Raw genomic sequence first — 20,694 nt, 5'->3', positions numbered from 1 at the left:
TGGCACAAATCGTTTCATTCAAGGCTTAAAGAGGTAAGATTATCCAATATTTCACAAAAAAATATACAAAAAATTCATACAGATTTGCAGCAGAACTTCTTTCCTACTCTATTAATCCACACACGACCCCTCAATTTATGATGTTACTGTTGGAGGGGCCCGCCCCCTAGGTTGGGAACACCTGGACTAAACTACCAAACTGTATACAGAGTGGTTAAACTAGCAACTGTAAAATGCTGCTTACACATTGATGCATCAGCATTAACGATCTAATAATGTAATATAACCATAATATATCAGCTTCAAGGGCCATTTTTCTGCAGAGGGAGTACTTTTTAAGCTAGGCTTGTAAATGCAGGACTTTTACTTGTAATGGAATATTTCTAGATTGAGTTTTTTGTACTTAAGTAAACGATCTAAGTACTTCTTCTACCGCTGCTCAAAATATTACATCATGTAGAAATAAAATCATTATAATTATTTACAATCATATTCAACAATAATTAAAAAAATATATAATAATATGGATGTGGATGTGAACTGACTAAACATCATTTATGTTACACTAAATCAAATTTCTATCTTCAAATATATCTGTTTAAGTGTTAAGTGTCTTTTACTAGATAAAAAGGAACTCAATATTTACAAAAGTAATTGAAAATGTACACATAACCTTTTTTTCTGATGCACAGACACAGTGAGCTCTGAGCTGTCATTAAATGGAAATATCATGTCCCGATGACTCGGATTCAGATAGAAAATCACTTTAATCTGCTTACGTGTGTATGTATAAATGCACAGGAAAATGCTGCTTATGTAACAAATCCCCTGAGTGATTCTGCCAAAAAAAATCAGAGTACGTCTCAGCATTCGTCTTTGACTTCCCTTTAATCCACATCATACATCCTTTCATCCCATTACAAGACAGCAAATCTGTACAAAGAAAAACAATTAAAAAAATACATTTTTTTTTACATAAAGTGGATTCAAATCTCCTGAACCATGAACCAACACACTATCCCCTAACAATAAAGAAATATACAAAGTATTAATTATTTTACATTTTCTTTCATTTATGAATGCATGTTTTTACGTTCAGTATCAAAACGTTAAGAAAAAAAAGAAATATCAAATGTATTTTAGCACAAACTTTTTTGTACAAGTATATTAACACAGATAATAACAAACTCTCCTCATAATAAGGAAGAAAGGCATCTCCAATTTGAGCTGATAGCTTGACTTATATTTACAGGATGACTCAGAGTAGCACCAGTTTGTGCCTCTCATGTATTACATTCAAGTCACAGAGCTACAGTAAGCATCCCATTTTATGAAAATTAAATACACTGCGAGCTTTGAAAAAACCTAGAAGATCAATTAACAATATTTCCAAGATCCTCAGACTTTTTTTTTTTTACAGTTTTACACATTTTTTCTCCACAGTTGCGACTCTTTCTTAGTCCAAACAAAGATGGCAGCTGGACAAATCCTTGCTCGGTTTTTACGGTGAACAGTGACTACCACTTACATTTGTCTGTATTGATTTTACTTTCCATTATTTTATATTTTCAAACAAAACTATGGGTTCATATTTTTCTTGTGTCACAACTTGGGAAAATTTGTTTTTGTTTTATTTATTTTTCGGACAATCTTAATGCTTACTGTAGTACTGTGACTCACACAGACATCTCTTGACTTGATACTAGTACAGATGTGCTGCACTTCCTCCTTTGCACCTATCCTCAGACTTCCGCCTCTTTTTCGGCTTTTCCTCCGAGTCCCTGCACAGGCCTTCATCGCTGGCCGCCTGCAGGCTGTCGAAGGTGCCCTGCCTCTCCGTCCTCTGCAGGTCCTCACCGTGCAGCCTGCGCTTCTTCCACAGAGCCATGCAGCGCTCCACGCAGCTGAACCTGGCCTCCGTGGTGCAGGCGTACATGCCGGCCGGCACTGCCAGCACCATGGCGCACACAATGACAATAATGTGGATAAGCCTCTCTCTTTGCTCCAGCTCACTGATGTCACTTCCCGTCACGAAAACAATGCACTGGCCCTCCCTCGGCCGCTGGTTCTTTAGGGTCACACACACCTCATATTTGGTGACAGGAAACAGGTCGCTGACGGAGTAGCTGTTGATGCCGGGGCCGATGTAGATCATCTCCTTTTTTGGTGAATCGTATTTGCCAAAGTGGATGGTGAACCAGGTTTCTGCTGGGTTGTCCGTTGCTGCATACCACTCAAGGGTGATACCGTAAACTGTCTGCTTGGAGATGCGGATGTCAATGTAGGTATTCTCATCAGAAGACAACATGGGGACAGGTGGAGGGAGAGGAACAGAGGAATTGGAGGAGCTGATGTCAACCCTGATGCTGACAGAGGAGTTGCCAATGAAGTTCTTGGCCATGCAGGTGTAGAGTCCTCGGTCTGCCAGGTGAAGAGAGGGGATCACCAGCTGGGAGGTGATGGTCTCCTCATCTATGTGAGTCTCTGTAGCTGCAAAGACAAAACAGAGCATCATAGCGTACTGCATTTAAATCAGAGGCTTGTTTACATCTGATGGTAAGGTTAACCTAGAGAGGGTATTGTTCCTGTATCTTTTCATAAAGCCGATGCAGCCTGAAAGTTCAAGATATACTGCACTAAGTGCTCCCAGAGCAGGTTCACAACAGTTTAATGGATGGTAGTAATAAAAAAATCTTACCAGCAAATCCTCTTATAATCTTCAGACTGTACATCCACTGAATGGTGGGGCCTGGCCTGGCCTTGACTAAGCATGTGAGTGTTGCATTTGCTCCGAGAGGTAACGTGATGTTGGTCTCTGGGGCAGAGGCCACCGGATTCATGCATGTTTTTAACTGGATCTCGTGGAAAAACTTGCCAGCTTTGGAGGAGGGGCCCGAGCACATCAAATAAGAGTTCATCAGAATGATCGGAGGGCTGACCGCCCTGATGAATTCAACAAAGCCTTTGAGGCGGCAATCGCACAACCAGGAGTTGTCATTTAGCGCCAGAACCACATTGGAGACCAACCCCTCTTTTCCCCAAGCTTTCTCTGCTGTTCGGTAAAGAGGCCAATTAATAAAGACATCTTTTGATATGACACTAAGCTGATTGAAGGATAGATCTAAGTAGGTCAGCGCAGATAAGTGTCTCAGAGCGTGTTCAGGCAGGACATCCAGTCGATTGTGCTTCAGGTCCAAAATCTTCAGTTTTGGTGTTTCCTGAAACGCCGTCCATGGTACTGAGGTCAGCTTGTTCCCTTGTAGCCTGAGCTCAGTCAGGTTGGCCAGCCCCTCCAGGCTTTTGATGTTCATCAGGGCGATCTCATTGAAATTCAGCCAGAGGAACTCCAAGGTACGAACTTTAGAGAAAGATCCTCGAGGTAACTCAGTTAGGTGGCAGTTTTCAATTCGGATTTTAGTGAAATCAGGTGGGATGTCCACTGGGATTTGTCCCATGGAGGTTTCCATACATAGTAAAGACCTAGAGTGGTAAGACGAGATATGTTCAGACAAGAGAAGCTAATGACAAGAGACACAGCTACTCATATACAGCTACTCATATACATACATATACATTTCCACTAATTTCAAATAGTGTTTGTCTATAAGTTTTAAAACAATGAACAGATTACATTTAAAACCAGGTTAAGGCTAACATAACCTACTTTCAAGATTTTTGCATCGTTTTAGTGGTCATGTACCTTCCAAAATTATCATCTGTGCAGGAGCAACCGATCAGACAAGTTGATGTCCCAGGGGTGATGAGATAAAATACCAAAGCAATATATAATGCGACATAAAAGGCGTCCATATTCCTGGAGGAGCTTGTGAAATAGGCCTGTGAGGGCAGGACATGCTCATGGGCTGCGTGGAAGAAAGCCTATTACCTTAATCTTCCTTGACGTAACACCTAAGACACCAAGTGACATGTGAGACACACTTAGGAAAGGTGTATTTATAGCAATGGTCCACTTTGTCTAGAAAAGGCAGATCTCCTCAAAAGCATGAAAACACTTACCACAAATGTTCAATCAAGACTCTGTGAGTTATGCCCAATTGTACTTCAGTTCCACTTTCAGATATGACCCCCAAACTGCTTTGCATCAGTCTAATTTAATTCATTTATCCACCACCAAAGCACAGGCATTGACATGACAGGAGGTCCATCTGTGTTAAGTGGGCCGGAGCCCGTCGGGCTTAGCAGCACAGAGTGGGAGGGCTGCAGAGAGACAGATGTCTGGAAAGGACTGTAATCTGACCTCAATAATCTGAACACTGGTTGTCTCGCAGGTTGTTAAAGGCCGAATCAGCATATAAAGCAAGTGTGAAAACAGATGACATCCGCAGCACTGTAGTTTCAATCTTTAACAGACATATTTCCTTTAATGTCCAAGTTTTTTATAGGCGTACATCCTAGTTTAACAAGCCTTAAATTAATCCTTAAATTAAGGATATAGATAAAGGTGATTCCTTATTGTTAGTTTGTTTCAACCAGAGATGTTTTCCAAATAGCTTTGATACACACTTTTTAATGGCTTTAGTTTAATCAACCAAGACGCATCCTTGTGCTGAAGGGACTAAACAAATTGGCCTGAAGTTGATTCAACATTTTTATTGACTGAAATATTTGAGAATGAATTAATTGAATTGTGTCATTAAATCCTAGATCTTGATCCCAGAACGCTGGTGTTACTGACGCTTAACAAAAATAAAGATGAGCTGCTGTGCAAGGCTGTGCTTTGGCACAGAACCTTCGAGCTGAATACTAACATGCATGTGTAACAGGTATAATGTTTACCATGTCCACCATCTTTAGCGTGTTTGTAAAATTTGCTAATTAGCTATAAACACAAGGTGAAGCAGAAGCTGGTGGGTATTTTGACATAAACCAAAAGACAATTGAACAAATTAAACTTTTTAACTAATGATGGCACTAGATTAAAAGTTAAAGGATCGCCAAAGTTATTGCAATTCACATTAATGTCTGTACACCAACAGACCGACATTGCCATCCATAAAGCCACACCACTAACATGGCTAACAATGAAAATTTAGTGCTTTAGGCAGAAAATCTTCACTGCCACTCTGATTTAAAGAACACAATATATATATATCATGTAAAGAATCCTGAACTACTACTTAAAGCAGGTTTTACAAAGCATTGTTAGCTTTAAATGCTCAGATTAGCTGTATGTTTGGCAACAGCAGCGTTCCTTTTTCAGTGAATTAGCGATGTGCATAATATATATGTTTACGTTACTTTACATTCACATTAAATTATACTTTTTAATGCACATAACCGGCTATTTTCTGCTTCACTCAAGATGAATATTTATCTATTCAGAAATCCATATTCTGAAATAAAAACAAAAGCTTGAGAGCAGAAATCAATATAAAAAATATTTATTTTTATACAGTACATTCATACATATACATAGATTTCAGGTCACAAATATTTACACATAATAAAATGTACTGTATTTTAGGTTTTTGACCCAACAGCAAACCTGGCACGTTAACATACAAAATAGACTAATAACTGCTGGTTCATCTTTTCTCTAAATACTTTATGTTTTAAATGAAAAATTTAACACAATGCAGACATTACTTCTTGGAAAAAATAAAATTGATTGGGTTTTAGACAGTTTAGGGCGACATTTCAAGACATTTTCCTTTGCAAAACATTACCTTTAAAAGTGCATGATGAATATTTTTTTTTTACACATTTACACCACATGTAAATATTGAAACCGTGTCACTGTGTATATTTTCCCTTTTTTGCTGTCCACCAAAAGACTGGTGGTTTTTATTCCCACAAGGCTGTAAAACACTTTCATATATCCAATAGTGACAGAGATATCAGGGTCCTCTGAAGACCCCTAACAGGGGATCATTTGAGTCTTTCGAGTCTCTGAGCTCAGCGTTTTATCTATTCACATCACAGGCTGTTAGAAAACAAAGTGCATCCTCTGGAGGTTGTGGCATATGTTTGGTTTTAGCAGAAGTACTCATTAGGTGGCCCTTCAGTCCTGGCTGTGGCCTCTGAGTCAACACTGGACCTAGCTGAGAGCAGTCTGTTGGATTCGTCAGGATTTAGCCTGGTCAGATACTCGCCCTCCATCCCTTTAGCTTTGGCCCCGGGGCCGAGGGTCTCAAACGTGACATACGAGTCCTGCATTTCCTTGGACTGCCGTCCCAGCAGCTTTTGGCAGCGCTTCTTTAGCGCCCCGCAGCAGACAATCAGTGTCAGGGGGACAGCAATCACACACGCCACGGTTATCACCACCACATTAATGAGCCTCTGAGTGCCACTTGCACTGGCCGCCTCATCTGTTGAGAAGATTACACACTGCTCCTTTTTCGGGATCAGGCCTTTCACGCAAACACAAGCAATGTACTTTGTCTTTGGCACAAGGCCGTCGATGGTGATCCGGTTCTTTCCGGAGCCTACATTGATCCGGCGCATATCTCTCTCACCAAATATGGCATATAGGACACTGAATTCGGTGGTGTTTGTGGCTGTAGGGGCTCTCCAGTTTAGAGAGACAGTATGGTCGGTGTCACCGATCACCTTCACCGAACGCACTACCCTTTTCTCCGGAGCTTGCTGCAAGGATGAGGCATTGGCTGCTAAGTTACTCAGAGCATCCTGCTCCACCTCCACTGGTCTCTGAGGGTCTGACGCCTTGCCTCGTCCCTGAGAAGCACCTTCAGAGATGCTGTAGCTCTCGATCTCATACGTCCCGGTCACGCCTTTGCCATTTAGAGGTTCAATGATGGGTTGGGCAGCAGTGGTGGTTGGTGGAGGAACATATCTGGCAATAAGTTTCTCCTGGTATGCAGCTCTTCCGATGCCGCCAGGTTTCTTCCCTCTGGTTCTCTTAGAAACGCCGCCACCTGTTTCCTCTGACCGAAAGGAATCTGTGATCACCAAAGAGATGATGGCATCTGCAGTGCCTACAAAGTTGGTCGCTTTGCACACATATTTCCCAGAATCTCGGTAGGCGACTGCAGGCACGCTCAGAATCGACCAAATGATGCCCTCCTTTGAAATCTCTTCCTGAACTGAAAAATAGAAACGCAGACATCCACAGAGTTAAGCAGATTGGCACAAAAAGAATAACTTTAAACTTTAATTAGATAGTGTTCTAATCTAAGCACATCTGGAATTAGTTCATCAGAACTCACCGGTGCCGTTCATTTTCTTGCCATCAGCGCGGCTCCAGGACAGCTCCGGGATGGGTACTCCAACTGTGCCACAACGCAGCAGGACATTGTTGCCCAGTGAGCTTCGCACACGAGCCACGGCCGTGTGCACCCGAGGGCCCTGGCACCTCTGCAGCTCCGCTTCGGTGAAAAGAACCCCTGACAGGCTCTCTGGATCAGCACACCTCAGCCTAGTGTCGATGAGAGCCACGGATGATGACGGGGATTTCTGAAACTGGACCAGATCGTACAGCCGGCAGTCACAAAGCCACGGGTTGTCATGGAGACCTGGAAACCAAGTGTGACAAAGTGCTGTCAGTGAAAATGAAAAACGGATTTGAACACCTACAAGTCATTTAAGACCAAGAACGTGTGGCTGTGAGTTAAAATAAATAGAATTAATCAACTTGACACACAAGAACTATAATTAGACTAATCCCTAACTCAGCTTTTAATGCTTCTGGTGTCAAAGAAGCATGCCAGGCAGCTTAAAAAGAATATGTTCCGGTATCCTAATATGTCACAGCTTGATCCTCACCTAGAATTAGTTTGGAATCGGTGTCCTGGGGTGGCTTCACGCTCAGCCACATTGTGAGAACGTCTGCAGGAACGGTGTTCAGACTGTTGCTGGATAAGTCCAGATAGGTGATATTCTTTATGTACGTGGTGGCTTCGGCAGGGATGGTGGAGATCTTGTTGTTGTGTAAGTCGAGGAGCCTCAGGTTTGGCATATCAGTCAGAGACTCCCAGGGGAAGGAGGTGAGGGCGTTGCCATCCAGCCGGAGCTCGTCCAGGTTGTAGAGGCCCCGGAAACTGTCAACGTTCAGTGAATTCAGTGAATTGAAAGACATCCACAGAAACTCCAGGTTGTTGAGGTAGTGGAAGTTGTCGCTTGAAATCCGTGTGATTGCTGTCTTTTCAATACGCAGCTTCGATGTGTCAACTGGAAAATTTGGGGGAACCACAGTGATCTCTGGATCATTGCAAAGTACACTCCTGCAAGAAGAACAAAAGAACAAAAATATGATTATTAATAATATGACATTTAAGAGAAACAATATAAACCCTACTTTTAAATTGTAGGGGTGTGTGGCTTTAATAATAAATATAAATATATAAGTATGCCTCCATTTCACTTAAGAAATAACACAGTTCAGCTCTCATTTGAGAAAAACGTAGTAGCCTATTGTTCAGTAACAAGCAAAGGAGATTAAAGGGCAACTCCAAGTTAATCCTCCACTATACAGAGTAACTGAACACAAGAAAGCTGCAGTGAAAATCAATTTTGCACGCAAGATAAAATAAAACACATGTAGCCTGCTGAGAACGAAATTATAAAACAGGAGCATTTAATAATTGCTTAAATGTTTACCTTGCTTTTGATCCGTCGCTTAACTTGTGGAAGAAGCAGCTGCATTGTGCAGGACAAGAGGTGCTCAGCAGAGGAAGAAAAACTAAAGCCAAACAAAAAGCAGCGGCAAAATGTCGACTCATTTTTTCTCCTGCAAGCTTCTAAACGCGATGCAGCTAAACTAATATTTCACAGAACAGCTCGGTTCTAACGGGGCATCGGATGCATCGTGGTGGTTCGCAGGCTCACAGCTCCATACTGCTCTGACTGGTCTGAATCCTGAGATAAAAAGGATAGGCAGGGATTAGCGAAGGACTTGGGTTATTTTCATTCACACGATTAGGCTATTGCTTCCTGGAAGCTGATAGGCTGCATCGTTTTTACTTTCATTCTCAGGGAAATACTTTCCAATAGTTGATTGGATGGTTAATTAAGGACGCGACAAACTGCGCAGCGCCTACATGAAGGCTGCAGGTTGAACAACAGAAGCTCAGCATCTGCAAACATGTAGTTCACCATCATGCATATTTCAAACAGTCAACTTTTCTTTCTAAAATGAGGACTTTCCTGAAAGTTTTGAAATACTTTTTGTTTTTAATGCTGTCAGTTTTTCCATATTTTCACATGAACTGCCAAATGTTGAGTAAACAGTAGAAGAGTGAGAGGCCTCTAGTCACCAAAAACACACAGGTGACACCTCTGATATGAAAGCACATGGAGGTCCTACAGTTTCACAATATTTTAATAAACGTCTGCCCTTGTTACGTTTGTCTGCCTTAACTTAGTGCGTTTTTTCTGTGAAATGTTTGACAGAATTGAGCAACAAATGACCACTAGATGGCAGTGTAGAGTTACTACCTGCATTTACAGTATTGTGTTACTCACCTTTCTAGTTATTAGACCCAAACTTCACACCAGAAAAATGTCCCCTGTCAACATTACAGAATGTAACCCCACAGCTGATCACTGGGTTTAAAATAACAAATAATACTTTTCTTTCAATTGAGATAATCCTCATCTTTTATGTATATTTTTGATTTACAAGAGAATATAAACTCACTCACCCCAGATTAGACTTTAGCAGATCGTATTAACACCCACTCCTCGTCTTCTCCTTTGTAAATACAAAGTCAAAGAATTACGTGAGAGTAATCTCACATTTTTAATCTTACTATTGTACTATTATACTGTTGTATGTTTTCAGTAGTATCCTGCAGAACACGCTCATATTTTGTGTGTTACTGCGTGTGACACACTTTGTGGATGACAGACAACACGTCTGTCTGTCACAGTCTCTGAGGGTTTTTCACAGGTGCAGAGGTTTAAAGCGGAATTTCAAATCCTTTAATCCAGCCATCTCTCTGTCTCTTATTAATACATCTTTGTTCCATTTCTTTCAGGAGGTTTGTCCCAGGCAGGACCAGGGAAAAACCTCCAACCCCTCCCTTTCCCATCTGACCCCAGGGGGAAGCATGGATCAGGGGTTGGTAGGAGCTGATATACTGTCTCAAGGTCCAATGTTCAAAAATGTCTATAGTAAAAGTAAAAAAGGATTTGCAATAAATGTCCAATGGCCCCTAATGAAAACATGCAATTTATAGGCAATTGTAACTAGTTCAGTTTTTCATCTTTGCTCCTGATCTTCAGAGTTTGTCGGTACAAATGAAATTCCAACACTGAAACCTTTGTTTCGTTGCAAAACCAGCAGCTTATGATGGTGTAATTAACTGTTGGCCAATGCATTAATGTGCAACCACTGCAAGCACAAAAAATGATACAGACTATTTAGGTCGGTTACATGTTGTGGGTTTTATTCCCAGATTTTCATTTGTAGCTAGCTCTCCATTACGATAATATTAATTAAGAAGTTAAATAAGATGCTGCATCCATCCTGATTTCTTCCAATAAGTTAAGGCTTTATGGTGCTGACTTTTGTACCATTTTTGGTCCACTGTCACTCAATATACACCGCAGAAAGAGAAAGTAGAGCAGAAAACAATTTTTAGGTTTTTTTGTTATTACTTCAGTGTAACTTTTGTCCCATATTAGTAAACCAGATGGTGTAAAAACACAAAACGAACCTCCTAAACAAAGAATACAATTTATCCCAGTTGATCAATCCTCTACATTCATGATCTAGACCGGCTCTTACTTCATCACCCTCAGCTGCAGTAGATTAACAGATTGTTTAATTGAATCTTTTGCATTGTGAAATTGGCTCTCGGCTGCTTTACGTTCCTGTGTGGCCCAAACACTTTAACGTGCCTCCCGTTGGGATTTGAGGCAGCAGACAAACATTGTGAAGAACAAATCAGACGCTCCAAACTGCCAAACGTTTGAGTCACATGTATCAGAGAGACGCAGATGCAGTGAAAAGCATCGACACTGCAGCTCTTTTTTGCTTTTGCTGAATCTCGATGGGACGCTGAGCTTTCAGTCAGGACAATATGGGTAGTTTGAGAAAAGGCTATTATAAGTCCATTGGGACACATCATTACTTCATAGTTAATGAGTTTGTGGTAATCTGTGAACAGATTAGTGGTGCAATCAGACTCTGCCCAAATGTTACATTTTAAAAAGATTCAGGCTGCTGCGAGAGCCAAAGGTCACATCTACGCTGTCCTCGTTTTTTTAGGGTTATTTGGATCAACAGCTCAAGTCAGATAAACGAGTAAATGAAAAAGGTCCTGATGCTTTCACAGACTTTTTTTTTTTACACTTAATATAGCTAGTAAGAGTTATCTGTTGAGATTGTAGTAAATTGTCAGTTTAACCCTTGAAGTTATTGTGAAAAGATTACAAATGATGCTCAGTGGAAACGATGTATTCATTAAAAGTTAACTAAAGATGTTATACTGTTGCACTGTTGTCCCTGCAGCTGAGCTTGTTCAACGCACCACCCAAAAATCAAATAAGGTAAGTACGGCTGTAGAGGAAGAAGCAAAGTACAAATATGTGCAAAGTCCTTCACTGCTTGTTTATAATAGCAGTTGGAATAAATGTTGGAAAAAATAAACAAAGTTGGTTGTTTTATGTCCAAATGACTGAGATCTGTGGTGCAGTTTACTTTACATGCATGGCTGATGATCCAAGGAAGTTTTGGTTTGTTTTTAACAGGGAGGAAGCTGCACCAGGATGTAATGTGGCGTGAGTTCAGACTCTGTAAAATCTCTGCTCTACAAACCAACTTTACTACACACCATACAACATATCACTGAACCTTCATAATTCATTCATGTCTATGAATACACATGTATGTACGTATGTATGCAGTTTGAACATAAATTGTTTTCACAATTTTCTCATTTTACTGTGGAGACAATCTGAAAAAAACATAATTCAAAGTCAAATTTGCAGCTTCTGTTTACATTTAACAGATGAAGTCAAGAAAATCAGTCCAATAATAATACAATGGTGGAAAGATTTCCTGAATTTGAGCATTAAAAAAAAAAAGTCCAGCCAATTTTATTTATAGCCTCAAATGTGCATCAAGGGGCTTTACAATCTGTCCAGAACACAATACCCTCCATCCTTAGACTCTTGATTCAGATGAGGGAAAACTCCCCCCAAAGAAACACTCAGAGGAGGGACAGACGTGCGAGTAAAAAACACGTTAAACGACAGCGGTGTTGTTATCATTCCATCATTGCCTCTTCTGACACTTAACAAAACATGTTCTCTAGGAAAATAAAACATTAAATAAAAAGAAAAGTGGAATTTAAACCTGCTCTAAACCACTGAACAGAGTGAGTGTGTGTAGTACATTTAAGAGTTAGAGTGTGTGTGTGTGTGTGTGTGTGTGTTGGGGGGGCTGATCAACTGTCTCACAACTCAGAGTGACCACATCTAAAATTCAGCCTATCACATTACTTTGTTTAAAAACAACATTTCCCATGTTTCCATTCTTCTTTTCTTATCGCAACAACAGCTGAATAAAGTAAAGGAGTTGTGGGGGAAGTTCGTCTCTCCAGGTTTCCTGCAGAAACCTAAACAAATTCACTAAAATCGCAGTTTACGCACTTTAGATCAAAGACTTGCGCCGCAGACGCGCAAACTTTAGGCGATCGCAAACTTGCAGGAAGTTTGGCTCGTTAGGACATTCTTCGGGGGATTGCAAAAGGGGGTTTATTAAGATAAGTCTCTTCATGCCCTTTCACGTGAAAGAGCCTTTATAAGGCGACATTTTGTCGGAGACGGTGGTGCGCTACACAACACGAACGGGACCTGTCTTTTTGTGCAAAAAGTCTCATTTGTGCATTTCAACATGGCAGCCTACACGTTACCGGAGGGCTTCACGGAGTTCGACATGTTTTCCTTCGGCTCAGCGCTGTTTGTTGGCGGTAAGTGGACCGAGCACACAGGGAGGCGACTTTCTATGAGAATTAAAGGGACAGTTCACCACGAAAGCGTTTGTTCTTGCATCTTAAGTTTCTGAAAATCACAGCAATGCATTCTTTTATTTTATTTAATTTTTTAGTCTAAACTCCAGTTGTTTACTTCTAATGGTAAAGCTATATGTTTTTTAAAATACATTATAATACAGGCTGTTTCATGAGGGTGACATGACTGTGCTGATGAATTCAGACTGATAACAGAAATTAAAGGGACATTTCTCTTATTTTTTCAGGCCTGCTCGGGTTCTTCCTCAATGCCATCAGCATCGTCTCTTTCCTCACAGTGAAGGAGATGCGGACTCCCAGTAACTTCTTTGTGTTCAATCTTGCTGTTGCGGACATCTTTTTGAATATTAATGGTCTCACGGCTGCGTATGCGAGCTATCTCAGGTATCAATCACAGAGGACAGGTTTTTTTTTTTATCATGGTGGGGGTACTACCATTCTTAGTAGGCTCAGTATTCATTATTAGCCAATGGGTAGCACAAGCTAAATAAGCCTTTGGGTTTCATAATCCAATCCACAATCCACTGTAAAGTCTGTAAAGTTCACATTTCTCAGGAAATCCTGGTGGACGTTACCTAACAGGATCTTAATTGAAATGTAGCAACATTTAAGTACAATTGTTTTGTCCTGTTTAAACCTCTTACATATTATATTAATTTGTTCCCAACCTGGAGTCAGCAGGGCTGGATTAACCCGCTAAGAGGCCATGGTGTATGTATTGCGTGTGTATTAAACACACATTTATTAAGTAACATTAACCATGTAAGCACAATGAACTGAAATAAAAAAAGGCCTTAAAACTAGATTATGAGTCAGACAATGGGTCCTCAAGATCAGGTGATGTTACAGGTTTTGCCTATTATTTCATTTTATAATGTGCTTTAGTGGTATTAACAAACAATTAACCACAAACTTATTGCCAAATAAAACAATCTGAGAAGAGCAAAATGCCAGAAAGGTTGGGAACCAGTGAGTTCATCTGAATCAGCTGCGTAAAATCATTATTTTGTGACCACCGTGTTTCTGGAGCATAATCACGTTTTGTTGTCTTTTCTAGGTATTGGCCATTTGGTCAAGATGGATGTGGCTATCACGGTTTTCAGGGGATGATAGCGGTCCTGGCCTCCATCAGTTTCATGGCTACCATCGCTTGGGACAGATATCACCAGTACTGCACCAGTGAGTACAACACAACACCAGTACTGCACCAGTGAGAACAGTAAAGTTCAACTCACTGCCCAGAAGAGCAAAATATAGTCCATTATAAATCACAAATACTCCCTGAATGAAATCATTAAAATAACAGTTGTATTTAGTAGTTTTAAACATAATTAAATGTTGATTTTGTAAGCTCAAGCAGCTCTAATCATTATGTTGAGAATCACCAACTCTGCACTTCACCCTCAAATCTACGGAGCGTTTTAGGGGTTTTGAGCACCAAACAGCAGAGAGACAGAGTTAGCGACTAGCTGGCGAACATAGTGGAGCATTCAGCAGCTAAAGAGGCAGATCTTTTTCACAGCCTCACCAAAACAGAGCTTAAAGAAGAGCAAATATTATCTTTAAGTTTGCTGGATGACAGACTGAATGCTTTAGATTCAGTCACACCTGCTTTTGTTTCTGGTGAAAAGCAGAAACATGTCAACACACATGTCATTAGATATATCTAAACGAACAAATTAAACTTCTAATCAAATGTTTACTCACATCCAAATGATGTTATGCATGTTTTTATTCTGTAGGACAGAAGCTCTTCTGGAGCACGACTCTGACGATGAGCGGCATCATCTGGATTCTGTCCATCTTCTGGGCTGCTGTTCCTCTCATGGGATGGGGCGTCTATGACTTCGAGCCTATGAGGACTTGCTGCACGCTGGACTACACCAGAGGGGACAGGTAAATAATTAAATAATAAACATAGGAATGATACTAAAACTGGAATGGTGGCATCTACACTAGGTATAGGAAATGCAGCTATCAGTAGCATTTTGACAAATATTTACCATATTACATATTATTTTCCTGTCTCTCTCTTTTCATCAGGGACTATGTGACCTACATGCTAACTCTGGTGTTGCTCTACCTGATGTTCCCAGCCTACACCATGTTGTCATGTTACAATGCCATCTACAAACACTTCAAGAAGGTTCATCACCACAGGGTACATGTGCTGCAACAGTACACTCCACTGTTTCTTTTTGTTTTGATGTTAGATCAGATAAAGTCTACTTAATTCTTAGTTCATTCTTTCTCCTTCTGAACTGCTTGAATGTTAATGAATAGTTAGACATTTTGTGAAATACAGTTTTTCACGTTCTTGCTGAGAGTTATAAACTGGATACCACTCTCGTGTCTGTACAGTAAACATGAAGCTACAGCCTGTAGGCAATAAGCTCAGCTTAGCACAAAGACTGTTTTAGTCACATGCCTCGTATACATCCTGGTTTATACATTTCCTCGCCTCAGCCTGTTCACACAAGCTACCAGATAATGAGCAGAAGTCATCTAAACTTACATTTCACCCTTCACCGTTTCATCTTGTCCTTCTCTCTCTCGGAAACTTCAGTGCAACATATCAAGCTCTAACTGACTAAATTGAAATGTTGTTGTCTTATTTCTAGCTGAATATTGTTTACTCTAAAGCCACTATATTACATGTGTTAATCTACAGTAACACAATGAACTTTGTTTCCTAGTTTAACACCAGTTTGCCCTTGAGGGTAATGCTGATGTGCTGGGGCCCCTACGTCCTCATGTGCATCTACGCCTGCTTCGAGAACGTGAAGGTCGTATCTCCAAAGCTACGAATGGTGAGTATTTATTTAGCTTAATTCAATCCAACAGTTTGTGGGGAAAAATACAGTCAAAATGATGTAGAAGTCATGTTATTTCTGACTTTGTTTAAAGGATAATTTCAGTTTATTCCAAATGGGTCTTATTTTGTAGTCTTGGCCATCATTCCTATGAGTAATAATATCATTGTACTCACCAAGTTAATTACTGAGATCTGGGAACACAGCAATGTTGCTAAAAAAGAAGTCCAATTATCATACAGGATTTAAATGAACCTCCAGGTTTGTCAAGAAAAAATAAAGGCAAACAACAAAATTATTACTTAAAATGTTTGTTGTAAACATCCATCACATTTCTGTTGTGCTCAGTTTCAATTTTACTTCCAAATAAAGTGGTTTGGAAAATATTTTGGTAATCTGGCTAAACTGTTGGCTTGTTTACAACGTGTCTGATAATCTCATGTTTCCTACTCTGTTGGGACTTTGTTGTAGCGATGTCATCGTCTTCTTACATCAGCAATTGTTGAATACGTTGTTCTCATAACTGATAGAAATGACGGTCAAAACTACAAAAAAGATGAGGCCCAAGTTGTAATATACTCAAACTGCCCTTTAAAGCAAGTACTTGTAGAATGATGGAAACACTTGTTTCCCCTCGCAGGTGCTTCCAGTTGTCGCAAAGACAAATCCCATCTTCAACGCTCTCCTCTACTCATTTGGAAATGAGTTCTACCGAGGCGGTGTGTGGCACTTCCTCACTGGGCAGAAGATTGTTGATCCGGTTATTAAGAAGTCAAAATAAAAAAAGGAAACTCAAAATGTTCTGGAAAAAACTCCAAAACCATCATTTCCACTTAAGATAGGTTCCTCATACTGTTGATAAGGTGTTGTAAACATCAATGAACCATTTAGACGTCTGTACAGTTGTAATATTTTCACATGTGGACAGTAGCTGAAACTCAGGACGATCTTTACATTTGGAGCCGTCGCAGCAGCCTCGTGTTTGATTTGTGTAAATCTACAAAAATGTGTTGCAGGTAATTTATCCATTGTCAAATGATTGCATTCTTTCTACAGCAATTTGTATTTAACCTGCACTGCTCCTCCGTCCGTGTTTGACCACTTACAATAAACACATTGTTTTGCTGCTCCATCTAGTTTAAAGTGCTTTTCAGTGTGAATAAGTGAGCTGACCGTTGACCAGCGTCCAGAGAAGCCCTCTCACGACACGGCCTGTCTCAAGCTAAGCAGATTAATCAATTGTGTTTTTGTTGGGAAGACAGTTTGAGGTGATGTAACGTATGTAAATATAGTCAGTCACTGTGTTAAGACTGTATTATGCAATTATACTATAGTCAACACCTGAGGCAAAGTGGCCTTTTCTAAGTGAACTTATTATTTAAATGCATCTACTAATAAAGAGGTAGTGTGGCCGATTTTTATCTCATATTACCTTACCATGGAGACACTCATATTAACGTTTTATGGTGTATTCTAGTTCAGATTCACTTAATAGAACTTATTTAGCAGTTTTTACATTGAGCTGAGTTGCACAGTCCTTTCTAGTAAGACAAATTGCAGACTCTGGCCTTGTCTGTATTTCCCTCCATGTGCAATGAGTAAAGACCAGATATCAAAGATTTAAAGAGATCAATCTTAGGAACATAGGTAGGTTGAATGACAGATAAGAAGTTATGCAGGTAGACTAAGACTGAGAAATGTGAGGAATTAAATCCCTGCTGACACCAACTAGTAATGGCATAATTTAATGCCAGCATTTAAATGTCTTTTGCTGTGTTGTAGCCATTTCCTTGGATTACATGAAAGCTATTCTAAACATGAGCCACCTTTAAGTGTTAAAGAGTCTGTGAGGCCACAGAGAAGAAAACACTGCAACACTCTGATCTCTGAGCTGCTAAATACATGCACTCCAGAAATAAGCCGCAGTGAGACAAAGTCTCTGTCACACTAACCTCAGAGGCGGCTGACGTCCCTGCCAGGCAGTCGTCAGCAGGTGAAATCCTCTCTCTGTCAATGGCAGCCCGTAATAACAGAGGAGGAGTCGGTCCTAATGAGCAACAGTCACGCAGATTCAGAGCCGTCTACAAATAGTCCTGTTGACTACATTAGAATAATGTGAGTCAGTTGGTGCACTACTTCATGGTCCCCAGAGGATGAATCCTACCGACTGTAGTGATCCCCTGACTCTGCCTCTAGCACCACCATGAGGTTGACATTTCTGTTTTTTTGGTGAAATGTCTCAAGAATTATTGGAAGGATTGCTATGAAATTTTGGCACAAACATTCATGTTCCCCTCAGGATGAATTGAAGATCTGTCATCTAGCGCCATCATCAGATCAAAGTGTTGATTTGTCCAAAACTTTAGGCCCAAATACCTGCAAAAACTAATGACATTCTAATTAGCAGCAACACTTTCTGTCATACTGCTAATTGGCAAATGCTAGCATGTTAACAAGCTAAACTAACATTATACCTGCTTAGCATGTTAGCATTTAGCTCAAAGCACCACTGTGCATATGCACAGCCGCACAGAGCTGTTAGCGTGGCTGTAGACTGTAGAGTCTTGTTACATCACAAAGGAGACCCATACGTTTAAATGAAATCTTTTGGATTGTGTATTTTTGTGTGTATTATTTCCTATTTTTTAAGTCTGACATTTTACTTTCTAAAAGTCTAAAAAAGAAGCTGAACTTAGATGTAAACTGAAAAGTTGAATTTGTAAAAAGAAAACAAGACTCCCGTAATCACACGGCGACTCTTCAGTGTCGGATGTCCTTCCAGCACACGAACAAGCTCTTCTCATTATGTTGGGCATAATCATGTACTTCCTCATAAACTCCTCTGATCAGGGGTTTTCTCAGGAAAGACTGAGGAATCCGACAGATTAGCATCAAATTCTTGGAAACAGTGTCCCTTTTGACAGACAGCTGATTAGAGACAGTGTCTGTGGACTAGTGATCTAATTCAGTCAGAGCTGTAGATAGAAGCAGCAGTAATAGCTCGCCGGTAGAAAACAGAACGACTTGTCACAGACAGATATAGTCTCATTGAGCTTTCTCCCATTACACTGTACAAATAAGTCTGACTGCAACCCTTTTACATTCAGTAGAGTCAGGATTTAGATCACCAGCCACCCGCAAGGTGAGGTGAAGGTGTTTGAATACTAACGATAAGTGTGTTAAACCTAATGCTAGTCACAGACAGATGGTGTAAAAAAGAAAAACATCTGTCGTGAAAAACCTTATGCAGCACAAACAGCAGCCCCACCACACATGGCTGCACGTGACATTTAGAGAGATTTAGTTAATCAGTGTCAGATTTTGACCCTTAAGAGTGCCAGATCACCAGGGCCGCAGCCAGAAATGTAGAAATACTGAGGTCATGAGTTCCCCAAGGGCAACCCCAACCCACCAAGATATCATTTACATCATCGCCAGTTCTCTCAAATAGTCTCCTCTCATCATTGTTACTGAACGTATCACCTGAGCATATAGTTTAGCGGCAAAAAGTCAAACTAACGAAGCACTTTCTGAAGCAACAGCGGCATTTGAAGCTTTGGACGTCATCAGTCAAGTGCTAATCAACATTTGACACAAGCTCCAAAGCAAGGTATTGAAATAGTGCATTTTGCAGGGGTCATAAGCTTCGGTGCCTCGGTGTCGTGCACTCATCACTTATAAACTCCAAAACACCTGAACATTTTCTGACCGTTTCAAATTTTTATTTCATATTTTATTTAATTCAACAGTACTTTCTGTGTATATGACGGCCTTGTAGCTATTTCCAAGCCTACCGCATTGAATATAACTCAGGTATAGAAATATGGAAATAATAATAAAAGTCCCTTCATTAATTGTTTTGCCTAAAATACTCAAGGTTAAAGATGCTAAAATGAGCCTTAAAAATCTGCCATGTGTAGAATGTAAATTCTTCCTCAGGTTAGGGTCAGTTAAAATCCCCAAATTCCTAGAAACAATATTGAGGACTTGACCTACTCAATGTTAGCTACAGCCCTGAAGAACTTATTAGGATTTTAATTTCCAAAACAATACAAAAAATACATAAAAACATTTACGTTTATATTAACTGCAGCTGGATTTGATTTCTGCAAAAATGAAGATGCATGAGTTTTTAAAATGAAACAAACGGATTATGGTTGAAGAGCACTTTATCTTTCACCAACTGATGATCTGTTTAAGTGCACAAGATCCACTGCTGAGTTACAATTTGGGAAAGAGAAACATAAACAGAGCATAACAGACTTTACTGAGTAAAACTTCAAGAACAGAAGTCAACTGAGGGAAAACTTCTAAGTTAATGATCACCTTTGGATTGCCCCAATAAGCACACTGGTTGATGTTTATGTTAAATAATACTTTACTAGTCATGACAGGTATGTCTACCCTCATGTAAAAGACAATCCAGGTCAAAGGTGAGAGCAACTTATCAGAAAAGAAAAGCAAAGGTCGGAGTAACTCCTACACTTAACGTTACACATTAGAGTCCACAGGCCAGATTAGATGACACAGTGGAAGGAGACATGTCACATGACAAAAACAAAGATCTTACATAATGCTGTCTGGGTGTAAGTCATAATGACTCGTCGTTCACCAACGTTAACTCATATTTTCATTGTAACACAACCACAAATGGTGTCAAAGATGTGACAAATCCCCTGTGGATTTTTCTTGAAGTCAACGTTAAAGGGAGTTTAATCATAGCATAATCTGGATTAGATGATACGTGCGTCACCAGCCTTTAGACAGCCTTTCTTCTGGTATCATTTATTAAACCTCTCTCGTATCGTCTTCACATCAGAGGACAAGTCAGCGTCTGTATCTCAATGCAAGGACAAAGCCGGCACTCTGAACTCCTGCAGACGCTGCCAAGTTTCTAGAATGAGTTAGCAGATTATCCATGTAGT

At 40.2% G+C, this 20,694-nt stretch overlaps 3 protein-coding genes across 3 annotated transcripts; 1 reads left to right on the top strand and 2 right to left on the bottom strand.

Moving 5' to 3' along the window:
* Positions 1-1,702: 1,702 nt before the first annotated feature.
* On the bottom strand, positions 1,703-3,810 carry LOC139303713 (leucine-rich repeat, immunoglobulin-like domain and transmembrane domain-containing protein 2). The gene is made up of 3 exons (XM_070927543.1): positions 3,701-3,810; positions 2,699-3,480; positions 1,703-2,490 (listed from the first exon to the last, which is right to left on the bottom strand). The coding sequence occupies exons 1-3, from the start codon at positions 3,808-3,810 to the stop codon at positions 1,703-1,705; spliced, it is 1,680 nt and encodes a 559-aa protein (XP_070783644.1).
* A 2,184-nt stretch (positions 3,811-5,994) lies between these two features.
* Positions 5,995-8,699, bottom strand: lrit1b (leucine-rich repeat, immunoglobulin-like and transmembrane domains 1b). Its single transcript, XM_070927363.1, has 4 exons — positions 8,578-8,699; positions 7,744-8,201; positions 7,188-7,493; positions 5,995-7,064 (listed from the first exon to the last, which is right to left on the bottom strand). The coding sequence occupies exons 1-4, from the start codon at positions 8,697-8,699 to the stop codon at positions 5,995-5,997; spliced, it is 1,956 nt and encodes a 651-aa protein (XP_070783464.1).
* Positions 8,700-12,820: 4,121 nt separating this feature from the next.
* On the top strand, positions 12,821-17,176 carry rgrb (retinal G protein coupled receptor b). Its single transcript, XM_070927182.1, has 7 exons — positions 12,821-12,896; positions 13,184-13,340; positions 14,014-14,135; positions 14,699-14,852; positions 15,000-15,117; positions 15,653-15,766; positions 16,410-17,176. Exons 1-7 carry the CDS (start codon positions 12,821-12,823, stop codon positions 16,548-16,550), a joined length of 882 nt encoding a protein of 293 aa, XP_070783283.1. The 3' UTR covers positions 16,551-17,176.
* Positions 17,177-20,694: the final 3,518 nt, after the last annotated feature.

Source organism: Enoplosus armatus, chromosome 20 (genome assembly GCF_043641665.1).
Source record: "Enoplosus armatus isolate fEnoArm2 chromosome 20, fEnoArm2.hap1, whole genome shotgun sequence".
In the NCBI taxonomy this organism is placed as follows: Eukaryota; Metazoa; Chordata; class Actinopteri; order Centrarchiformes; family Enoplosidae; genus Enoplosus; species Enoplosus armatus.
The sequence above is the reverse complement of the archived record's forward strand: the minus strand, read 5'-3'. Positions and strand labels throughout refer to the sequence as shown.